General features: G+C 38.5%; 1 protein-coding gene across 2 annotated transcripts in view; it reads right to left on the reverse strand.

Moving 5' to 3' along the window:
- Positions 1–12,694, reverse strand: part of RELN (reelin) — a 283,813-nt gene that overhangs the window by 225,685 nt on the left and 45,434 nt on the right. For both annotated transcript variants that reach the window (XM_057417876.1, XM_057417875.1), the window contains exon 2: positions 12,055–12,165. In XM_057417876.1, the coding sequence (XP_057273859.1) occupies positions 12,055–12,165 (111 nt within the window). The remainder of the gene's footprint in view (positions 1–12,054; positions 12,166–12,694) is intronic.

The following is a 12,694-nucleotide window of genomic DNA, read 5'->3' on the forward strand; positions in this document are numbered from 1 at the left end:
TGAAGAATCAGTAGTCTTAGAGACAAGTCATCTGACTAGTTCAGATGACCACTGCAGGGTAAGACAACCTATGCGGCCAAAGTGCTTGTCTCTTTCCCCAGAGCAGGAAGGAAGCCCAGGGGGACCAGCTCAGCTGTTCACCACGATGCCCTGCCGTAACTGAATATGACACATGTCTTTCAAAGTTCCTCTGGATGAACAGCAGCTAATGTCAGAAAATTACGTCTTCAGAAGTACTTTGCATTTCAGTGTCAGTTCTTGAAAAACAGGGCACCTGAAGGCACATCTGTTTGTGAATGCCTCAGCCAGACAGCCAAGTTCCCCACGTTATACGTGGCAAAAATGTAATACCTAAGGAAAGGATACTCAGAACTAGGCTCAGGAGATTCATCTAGGAACAAAACCCTAAATGCTCCTGGTTTTAAAAATGTGAAAAATTTCAGTAGCTAAATCTCTCATAAATGTTTCTTAGGATACAAAATGTTCTTGAATTTTACATACCCTCCTCGGTGTATTTCAGTGGAGAAGAAATAAACATTTATTTTTTCAATGCTAAGCAATCCTTTAGATTACTGATCTGACAGATTCTTCAGAGCAAATCTGAATTCTGTATTCATTCTGAATCTTTAGCAAAATTTCTATTAGAAGTTAACATACACCTCTTTGATAGTCTCAGAGAAAACTGCAGCTAAAGCATATCCCAGTTGGTTGAACTCTTGGCAGATTATGACTGAAGATATTTTTAAAGTTCATTACTTCTTTGCCCTCCTTAAGCAAAGGTTATCACAAAGCTGCCTGAGTAAATTATGACTACTGGCTGGTCACTAATGTCTGTGATACTACTTATTACATGTTCAGTGATAAATTTAAGTAGGTAGTTAACAAAAAGAAATCTCTACCAAGGCCTTTACTAAAAATAGTAAAGTTTAATTTACAGAGAGAAAATAATGAGCTCAGTATGTATGAGCTAAGCAAGCAGATGCAGTACTTCAACAAATCCACTATTCACATCAAAATTAAAGATTAAAACTTAATCTTTCCAAAAATTTAGACTTGTAGGGTAAAACAGCTCTTAAAGATTTTTTTAAATCTAGACTTCCTCAATGCTCATATTCTTCACCTTAACAGCTAATGCTGTCAGCATTTATTGATTCAGCCTTCTAATGATTACAGCATCCTTCCAGCATGTCAGAGAACATCAAGGTGACTGTGATGCCATATGACTGGAGTATGACTCCAGTGTCACAAAATATTTCTGTCATTTGTTTATCCAGAAGCAGACATTTAGAAAATCTCAGTGCTAGAGGAGCAAATTACTGATTTTATTAATAATTCACTATGTAAAATGTTTCATCACTTTCGATAATGCTGCCAAAATAGCATTGTCAAGTAGTTATTTTAATAGTTTTATTTAAATAAATTCGAACTCATTGAGGGCACTGTGACCAACATCACGTCTTACCAAAACCCACAAGGTCTTTCAACATTCAGCTAATTAATGTGATGCTATCTAAAAGAAACCCCAAAACCAACAAACCAATATTCTCAAACAGCTACAAAGCATCTTTACTTTCCTGCACTGAGGTTGGATATTGTACTTGTGTATCTCATGGATTTCTCCTGAAGGTTAGTTTCCCTCAAGCATTCCACCAGCTGAAGCTAAGGCTTATGAAAAAACTTTGGTTACAAACTGCACTAATTATAACAATTGCTGTATTTTTCCTAAGGGTTGAAATGAGGGAAGAACTACAATACATTCATTTGATAAATGTAAAAAATCCTGGTTTAAAGCTTTTTAGTATCTTGAAGCTACAGTTTTGAAGTAAAAGTTGTATTTTCCTTCTTTTCAGAAACAAGTCAAGTGTTCATATGACAGCAGGTCCAGTAGGTCACCAAAAAAAATTAAACTCAAGCAGTAGATAAACTAACAAAATATGAACACATATTTTGTTAAAGAAATTAAAAATCATCATTCTTTCTTATTCTCTTTCAACAACTTCATAAAATAAAGTACAAAGTCATGCCTGGACTGACATGATCACCCTGGAATAATGGATTTCATTCAGCAATAAAATCCAGCAGAGCAGAAATGAGGAACAACCCTACCCCAAGGAGCAAGGACTTCATGTGAAGGACTGCAATTCTTCCTGGGGATTTTGTAGCAAGGATAGCTGGACTGAAATCACTTCAGGACCAACTTGGGCTGTTGTGAGGTGATGCTCACATACGAACAAGTGCCCTTAAGTAATGTCACAATTTTCACTCTAACTTCAATTTCTCTAACCTCAGCAATGTCCTGTAATCAGTAAATGCCTACTTTTGCCATGGCATAAACTGTGAGCATGATCCTGTGCCCATGCAAGCACATGATCCTTTCTTCTTTCCACCTACCAGCACTGCTGGTGTTACCTGAGTGGGAGCAGCACAGAGGATCTCTGCCTTTCCCTCTGTGCACCAGGAAAGCAGGGAGACAGCTCTGCTCACACCACACCACACAACAGCACAGCCTTGGTACCCTTCTGCTCTAGTTCATGTATTTTAGCATCTGATGAGATGCAACCTTACCAACCATTCCCTACAAACAGCAATGCACTTCCATTGGTTTATTCTTGAAAATTGGATTATCCTTTTCAGCAGAGCCGGAGCAGATTTTTCTTGTGAACTATCTCCAAAAACATGCAAGTGATTATCAGTCACAACACTGACAACAGACAAGCAAACAATAAAATCAACTGGCAGGACAGGTGATGATCAGGATCTTAACAGAGGGCTCTTGAGCTCCATTTTCTTGTAAGGCTGATTTTTCACTACATATAATCAACTCCACTTTGAAATACAACAAATTGGCAGATATGGGGGAAGCAGTCTGATCCCAACATTTGTTTGTCATAATACACCAGAAATTAGTTTACAAACTTGTCTTCCAAATTACAATAATAACCATTTCCCAATATCATTCCACATTTGCAAGAGGCTTCAATACATCCTAATTGATGAAGTCCGAGAGCCCAGTAATTTCAGCTTGAATATGCACTCACATCCTGATAAACAAAAAACCGAGGGAAAACAATGAGCCTGGCACAACGGGAAAGTTGGGCAGAAGGGGCTCTGGGTGACTGTCACAGCATAACACATGACAATCAGGCACCACAGAAACAGGCCTGGGACAAGAAGCAACACAGGCAGGCACACTGGCAGTGTGAAGTTCATGCAGCCATGGCAACATTTCCTTAATATATTCTTGAGGCATACACACACAGAATGCAATTTTAAGATGGCCCTAAATTTATAGACTATGGCCCTTTTTTACCTATTGTATTAAAGATTCCTCTATTACTACAAATTGCCATGAAGCTTTGGGCTGGTAATCCAGCTGAATGTAGCTCTCAAAGCCTAAGGACTACACCTTTTAGAGGGGCAGCTTGAGACCATTTCGTCTCATTCTATAACTTGTTACTTGAAGGAAGAGACTGACATCCACCTTTCTACAACCTCCTTTCAGGTAGTTGTAGAGAGCAAAAAAGTCTCCCTTGTGCCTCCTTATCTCCAGGCTTTAAAACCCCAGTTCCCTCAGCCATTCCTCATAAGACTTGTGCTCTAGGCCCTTCACCAGCTTTGTTGACCTTCACTAGACAAGCTCCAGCATTTCAATGTCTCTCTTGTAGTGAGGAACCCGAAACTGAACGCAGTATTCAAGGTGCAGCCTCACTAGTGCCAAATACAGGGTATGATCACTGCCCTAGTGATAGTCCACACGATAATAGCTGACCACACTACTGCTGATACAGGTCAGGATGCTCCTGGCCTTCTAGCCAACTGCCAGCCAACACTCAGAGATCCTTTTCCACCATGCAGCATTTTTATTTTTCACAAAAAAAGAAAAACTTGGATCTGCTGGTTAACAGCGTTCAAAATGCAGCAGTTGAACAATGTCTTTGGAGTCAGGATGAAAAAAGAAGAGTGAGGAACAAATACTTATGTCTATATATATATATATATATAGACAGGATTGTGCATTTCTATCTACATAAGCATCAGAACTAGATGATCTTACGGTCCTTTCTGAGCCTAGCTATGATTATTTTCAATTGTTGAAAGGACTTATGACTTACACACTTCAAAAGGCATTATTGTTTTCAGTAAGTACTAGTATAGGTAAAAATCACCAATCTGCTACAATTATATTTGATCTCTTGATATATTTTTAATGAAATCCATACTTTATTGGTATCAGGATCTTCTCAGAGGTAGGAGGTAGCAAAAAACCTGATTTGATCACTAAATTTCACTTTTTTTTTTTTTACTACATACATGTTTTTATAAATTAAAATGCAATTTAAAAAAATCACATTAAAATTCAGTGATGCTCTAACTTTTTCCCATACCATTTTCTGGCCACCCAGGAAAAAAAACCAGATCTATATAAGATGTAAGACAACATCACTACTGAATAAACGTACTTGCTAAATTGGACCAATATTGGCTCTGACACTCCAATTAGCACTTTGGTTTTGGCAATTTAAAACTATCTCTAAAGGCATTTTCTTGTTTAGAAACTCCAGGGGGCCCTTTACAAGCACTGGTGCACTGGAAAATATTCACTGTGTCTCCAATGCAGTGACTGCCTCTCATCTCCTCTGTAAAGCAGCAAGTGCTGCTTACAGTATTAAACACTCATCTGCACTCACTATTCAAAGCTAACAAATGCAGGCAATATTACATGTGCCACACTTCTAAAGAGATTCAGTCACCTTTTCAACATTGACCACACAGACACTACCAGGAGCTACAGATATATTTGAAAGGTTAAAAGCCTGAATTATTTTACTGTCATGTTCATAATGCTCCAAAGGCATTTGAAATAAATTATGAAGCAGACACCATCACTCACTTTTATGAATGCTACATTACAGAGTAGTTCAGGGATCTCAGCAGATTAGTCACAACTGGATTTTGATGTTCAAAAGCTGCTGCTGTCATGGCAGGGGGTAAACCCCAACAAGAGTACTTCCAGAAATGGATGAAAGCATTTGGTATAATGGGACTTGGTCAAACTAGAATGAAACTAGGCCAGTTTAAGTATTTTCTGTGTAGGCTCCCTCTCAGGCTGGACTGTTTTTCCAACTTTGGGGCATTGCTTACCCAGTAACATGTTGGGAATTTTCCTCCTCAGCAGTTAAAACACTTGCAGACACAATTCCTTGTTCGGTAAGCACGGCTAGTTACTGCCTATGACTTGATAATGAGTATATGTTGTGTTAATAAAGCTGAAAGCCTTTCCATAAGGCACATATGATAGTCAACCACTTGTAGGAAGGGTCAATTTTTGGCTATTTAAAGACATTTAAGTAGCAATTAAACATTGTGACACACAAACTTTGAAAGTTTTATCATCATTACGGTTTCATTACAAACCATTTGTAGGGGGAAGTATCTTAAAACTAAACTCACATGTAAACTTTCTTGACCAATGTCAGTTTGGCACCAACTCGCTATTTAATTGACTGTTAACAAATTCTCCAAGATATGACTGCTACACTGATATTTTATCTTCTTGTTAATTGGTAATTATGCATTGGCAGGAAAAACAGTTTTTCTTTCCAATTATTCCAGAACTCAGTGATTATTTAAACTTTGCTAATTAGCAGCAGAGGGCTGGTACATCTTCTGGGCAAATTGTATTTGATAATCCCTATTAAAATATACATGGCAGTAGTTGACTTGTAACAAACAACACAGAAAAAAAGTGGCAGTTCAAAGGGTATTAGATGCAGCACAAGGCAAATGGGGGCCTATTAAAATTTCCCCAACTGTTCTAATGAGAATGCCAAGGGTCATTTTTTCCTAGTTTACCATCTGTTTGGTTTCTGGCAAATATCTCCGGTGTGAAGGGAGCGTTCTGGAGCCCATTTGGCTTGTCATAAAGTAAACCAGGGATCTACAGCAATTTCAGTAAGTTACAGAACTGTACTTCAAGAGCAGTAGCATGTACAGAGCTGAAAACTTTTTCTTCTAAGAGGTGGCATTTACTGATTATTCCTTACTTTTAAAGCTGCAAACAAGCATGGAGAGGCAAAGACTGAGCAGGGGGGGATCAGCTTTATAGACTCACCTAACAAGAAAAATCCCACAATTGGCCTTTTTCCATCTCACAGTGTTAGTGGGGGATATTTTCCTTTATCTGTCAAAATCTGAAAGCAAAACACTGCCCCAAAACTATCGGTGTTTGAGCATAAACTGATGCCAAAACCAAGCCTCTGAAAGCTCAGAACCATACATCCCATCCAGGAGCAGCAGGATCCTTGGATGCCTCCAAGGCTCAGCCTGGACCAATGCACTGGCAGAGGTGGGGAGCCCAACCAGAGCATTTTCTGTGGTACTCTTTTGGAATCGACACTTCAGCCATCCTCTTTGCCCTTCTTCTTGAGATGAAACCATCAGCATCACCAGTAACATCCACCTACAGCCACTCTGCCCCAAGACTGCTCATGACCTGTGAGCCAAAGGGGAATATGGGACCAGGAAACTACTTTTATCCTTCTCCCCAGTTCCTAAATCATACAGAGCCACATCAAAATGATCCTTCATCTATAAATTGAAAACTGGTTTTGGTTTTTGGTCTGCTCTGCAAACATGTATGTAACCAATATACCAAGCAGAGGATTATGTAAAAGCTGCCTTAATCCCGTCAAAAGGCAATAGAATAATTTAAAAAGAAATTATTTATGGTGATTGATTCTCATAGGATTTCTTCTAGGAAATTAATTATTCACCATATTTTAAGGAATATTTGTAACTTTTCATTAAAAAAAAGAATTCCACAAACTCAATGTATTACTTACAGTAGGTGTGATCAACTTCATGGTATAGAAACAAAGCATTGCAAAAAAGGAAAGACTGCATGACGATCTTTCATAGCCTATATTTTGCTTTCTAGCAGATGAAATTCCCCTGATCAGGCACTAAAAAGTTTCCAGGTAACAATAATCTCACAGCCTCTTAAAGTAGCCCACAGCATCAAATAAAACTTAAAATTCAGCAGCAGTTTATGACACTGCAGTTGAAAGGATACATCTGTTTTAAAAGATAGGAAATTACACACACTGTACAAAACCACGAAAAAAAAAAACCAAGAATTTTCTGTTATCCAATTAGGCCTGTGGCTACACTTTCCAATGTAATGAGAGCTTTGAACCCACTGTCGCTACCACAATAGAGCCTATGGACTTTCCAAAGGGCTGTTTCAATTTAGGTTGAAAGGTTAATACATATATAAATGTTATCAAATTAATTTATTCCACATTTATTAAAAGCTAAACATCAGTGTAATAATTACGATTTTGCATGAAATTGGGTTTTGGGGGGGCTTACCTCTAAAGATTTACACTTTCTACTGTAGTTTGTAAGAAGCTAATTACAACAAACTTAAAATTTTACAAATTTGTCACGTGTAAATGATTTGAAAATCTAAATGGAAAATGGAAAGCTTTGGGAAGAACCCAAATGTGCTGAGATGCAGTGTGACTGGCAGGTCAAAGGCAAGCTTTGATGTGCGCAGCCCAGCACGCCTGCCTGCTTAACCAGCCTGTCAACCAGGACTACCCCGTGTAATGAGACAGATTCAGGTCCTCAGCACACAGCGCTCTTTATCACTGCTGAGGGATTACACTGTAATCTTCTCCTTTAATTGTAGAAATGATACTATGTTCCTTGCTTTCCAGTGCACATGGCTTTGGAGAAGCTGAGCTGTATTTTGGTAGTTACCCCATGTTACAGACGCATACCCCTACCACCCACAAAACCCATCTAACTTAATCTCATTTGCAAGTAATGATTTCCATCAAACCCACCACCACATTTGTAGATTTCTAACGTTTTTTAGTACTCCTGTCTCCCACTTTCCTCTTATATATCTGGAATAAATGAAGTGGTGAGAGCCCTAAGCTCCTATATAGACATGACGGCTATGAGGGATGGAGAGATCTCTCAGGAGCCCAACACACATCCCCAGGGAGAGGTAGGGTGTAAATGACACCGAGGGGTTAAATGTGGCTTGAGAAAGGGGGACATGAAGAGCAGGACTGCTGTAAAGCCTTCAGCAGGACACACTAAAGGACATGGAAATGGTCCTAGGCACACACCCCACTGATAACAAGAGGATTGTGGAAATGATATTGGAGATACCTGGAAGAGATATATCTGTTCTATCAAGTCATCCAATGAAAAAAGACACACTATTCTTAAAAGCTAGATTTAAGGATCATTTCTTTGCTAAAGGATCCTCAGAGCATGGTTAGTGACATTTCAAGTACATATTTACATTTTATCCCAGATCTAGCTTTAAAATTATAGTCCTAGTTTTACCTTAATCTGAACCCAGACAATGGTTCAGCTTGGGAAAAATCATTAATATTTACAACCACTGTTAACTTTTATCCCCAAAAGCTCACACATCTGTCTCTAAAAGGGTTGTTAGAAGGGATCCCAAATGAAAAATTCAGCAAGTTTCATGTCAATGTAATCCCACAGAGAAAACGAGGAACTATTTCTTTGGCTATGTAATACATACTGAAAAAGAAAGAAAACAGAACTCTAAGAATTAACTCTATTAGCACTAACATTTTTTATCTTTTTTCTTCAAAGCTTCTTGATATGGTGTCCTGGGTTCAGCAGTAGCAGTCGTTTTTCTCCCTCTCAGTAGCTGGTGCAGCGCTGTGTTTTTGGCTTTCAGGCTGGGAACAGCGCTGATAACACCGATGTTTTTAGTTGTTGCTCGGTAATGTTTAGTCTGACCAAGGCCTTTCTGAGTCTCATGCTCTGCCAGGGAGGAGGGGAAGCCAGGAGGAAGCAGAGACAGGGCACCTGACCCAAACTAACTAAAGAGGTATTCGATACCACGGCACGTCATGTCCACTATATAAACTGGAGGCAGTTACCCAGAAGGGTGAGATCACTGCTTGGGTCAGGCTGGGTATCGATCGGTGGGTGGTGAGCGGTTGTATTCTCTTCCCTTGTTATTTCCCTTATCATTATTATTATTGGTGGCAGCAGCAGTGGTTTGTGTTATACCTTAGTTACTGGACTGTTCTTATCTCAACCTGTGTGAGTTGCATTCTTTCGATTCTCCTCCCCATCCCTCCGGGAGCAGGTGGGAGGAAGAGGGGGGGAGTGAGTGAGCATGGCTTAAACCACGACATATGGTTTAACTATGATAACTGACAATGATGGTGTCTCCATCAAGTGACTTCCTAAATTAGGTAATTAAAAGATAATTGTAGCCACAATACAGTGACAAAAAGACAGATATATGTATACTGGGAAAATTTCATATTGTCAGGGCAGACTGGAAGATTATTATAATCTAGCATGACCTCCTGTGTAACACAGACAAGAGCATTTCAATGGTGATATTGCAAGAGAGAAAAATATTCTTCCCTGCTCTGTAAGCAACCACTATCAACCCAATTTCAGAATATTGCTGCTATCTTCAGGTTACAAAGGCCCAGCTTTGTTCCCCTCCCCCATCTAATCTATAATAAACCACATAAATCTTTGAATTGAGGTCTCTGAACCAGACATAGTCCTTAGCATTTTTAAAAAAGAATTTCCAGGAAGCTCAATCTAACCTGAACATCACGGTCACTTGCTAGAAAGGAGGAGCACATTCTTTGATGAAAATGATGACGCAATAGATGGATCCAGGGTTTCTGGAGAAAGCACTTTATGTTTCCTTCAGAAAATGAAACAAAGCCACCTACTATTCTATTAAACAATATCTTAAATACCATGGAGACTACGTTCTTTTTCCACTGCAGATGGTAGATTTTAAAATACTTTCAATTTTTAAAACTACCAAATTGTTTAAAAAGCATATAATTCACATGCTACATGCTTTCTGGAAGAGGCTAGACTTCTTATCTCTCACTGCAAAATTAAGAAAGGAAAAGTTTATGTAGTTCTCAGGCCTCAGAGACATCAGTACATCATGAATTGAACATTTATATAGAATCAAGTTTAAACGCCATTGCCATTTTTCCTTCACTGTTTACTTTTAATGTGACTGCAAAGACAGTGCACCATAAAAGACCATCATCTCTTTTGAAACATTCGTATTATTTCTCTTTTCAATACATATGCAAGCTTAGAAGCTGGCAAAGAAAAAAAGCAAATTGAAAGTTTATTTAAAACATTCCATAACTAACAACTGTAACACAACTGACCCTATAGTTTGCCTGCAGAAAGGTCAGCGATGGCAGCAGTTTTAACCTGACATGGATGGAGGCATACTCAAGACTGAGCAGCACACCTCCTCTAGGCATTATGTTTAAGGATTTGTATTGACAAGGAAAACAAGCTCCAACCACATGTGACCACTTTCACATTTCTTTGCGCTTTTGTAATTTCCCAGACTGTAGGCTTGGGTCTTCTTCTGGTGCATAGGATGCACATGTCACTAGTTTAGCAGTTGGTTATCTTACCAGTGACTTAGTGGCCAAAGTGACACATCCAAAGCTAGAAAATGACCTCTGGCAAGTTAAAAAAAGGCCATGTCTTTCTCCTGTCACACATCACATCTTACTTTAACTTTGGTCTCAGTGAGACACCCACTGTAACAGCCCTGTTCTACAGATGAAAATACAAACTTAGGAAAATAACACAAATGGCTATTTAGGTTTTAAAATTTTCCTTGATTTCTGTTCTTAAATATTTGGATGTGATTAAATATGACCTGTAGACCTTGCCCAGTGAGTTTGTAGCATAGGGCCATGATCTCCCCAATGACATGATACAAAAACCTGTTTCATCGCAAGATAACATCCTGCCAGTCAATTGACCATCCCTAGAATTTCACATTAATAAGTGCTTTCTGTCTTGCTTACTCCATCAGATCCTGTTCGTTCTGTAAAGAGTATGGAGGGTAAGGAGAAACACCAGTACTGCTTCTTCCAGAAAAAAATGGAACTTTCAGTGCATTTTGCATAAGACATGAAATAATCTGTGGCAACTCTGCTCTTCCCAATATCGGTTGATCAGTGGTGCTATTCACAGAGGCAAAGCCCTTCTCAAATTATTCCTCAATTCAGTTTTAAATAATTGTGCTATTTAGTTGCCTTCTTTCATTTTCAAGCTGACACTCGCATGTCCAGGCCACTCATGTTTCATATGCATATAACAGAGATAATTATCATGAAAGATTATTATGAAGAAAGTACTGAAGTTTAATCTTAACAGACAAATTAATGTTTAAACATGCTACTGGTACAAGTAAGTGCAGCACAGTTGATATCCCGTAAAACTGGTCCCTATTTTCGCCCCTTCACCCAAGACTGCTATTTAGGGGTCACTAAGTTTCTCCAATTAGAGGAATGCAATTCTTACAATTATTTGTAAAGATGTAAAAAAATAACACCAAATAATAAACTGAAGAAGGCATAGCTGTAAATTACTTGCACAGATTTAGGAGAGATTATTCAAAAGTGCTTGTCCTTAGCATAGCTGGCTTGGCGGCTGCTGCTGAATGCTACAGCATAACTTGCAGTATAGAATAATTCTTCAAAACCTTTCCTACCCCAATTCCAGTTTTCATACAAGGAAAATAATTGGTTACATAAAGAACCTTGACCAGTATTCTGGTTTTAGGGAAGACACTATTGTTAAATGAATGGAAAAAGTAGGTTGATGTAAGCTCAAAAGAATCAGTTTTCCAGACCAAGAATAGTTACAGGCTTTGGGCTAAATGCTTTAGTTTATACAAAATGTCACACCATTTAGAAATGGCTATTTTAGACAGTTTAGCTGCTGAGGCTTTACTCTCATAAAATTCATATAATTCAGTGTACTAGAACTAGGGCTGGCCAAAAACAAAGAAAGTGGATGAAGAAATAAAAGACATTGAAAAGCCATCATTTCTGTATATCATTGACTCCCACTGACTTCTTGCTGATTACCCAGTCTAAATTAACCTTCTTCAGCAAGTAAGTTGTTATTGATGTCCTCTGTACAACCAAGTATTCATTATCCTGGTTTGCTTAATGTAAATTACATTGGACTTACCAAATCCAAAAGCACTGGAGCCACCAACACTCTGGGAAGCCTGAACACTGGTAGAGGTGTAGAGCCCAGTTACCAGTAAGCCATCAAAGAATGTACTTGTCGAAATAGTCACTGAAAGAGAGAAATAAAATATGAGTAATTATTTATAAGTAGTACTGATAAGTACTTATAAGTACATGTAAGTACATACATTCTGTGAGTAGGCTGTTGCCCTTGAATGAGATTCCATCATTCAGTACAGTGAATTAATCTGAATTCCCCTAGTACTTATGACACTTTGGTGACTTTAAATTGACAGGAATTGCTGATAAACTCTGATGTCTTCCCTAAATCATGTTCCACCTCCCCGTATTGCTCTCTCTTGCCGGGAACAACACGGGAACATCACAGTGACTGGCCATGAAACTGTACTAGCCCATTCACTGATGATACACATTCAGCAGCGAAACAGTTGGTTTTGGTTGTTTTTTAAATCCAAACAGTCATTTAGTGTTTCCCCTAGGGTACATGTTGGCTTAAACTTACTGTTAAATTTCTAAAGTACATAGAGAAATTGACAGCAGCTTAATTTGTTCTGAGCAGAGGAGCAGTGTTTACCACATTTAATCTTCAACTTTTTATATTTAATTATCTTCCTTTC

Source organism: Pezoporus wallicus, unplaced genomic scaffold (genome assembly GCF_028554395.1).
Source record: "Pezoporus wallicus isolate ANWC-B61680 ecotype Strahan unplaced genomic scaffold, APGP_CSIRO_Pwel_v1 contig_5542, whole genome shotgun sequence".
NCBI classification, from domain to species: Eukaryota; Metazoa; Chordata; class Aves; order Psittaciformes; family Psittacidae; genus Pezoporus; species Pezoporus wallicus.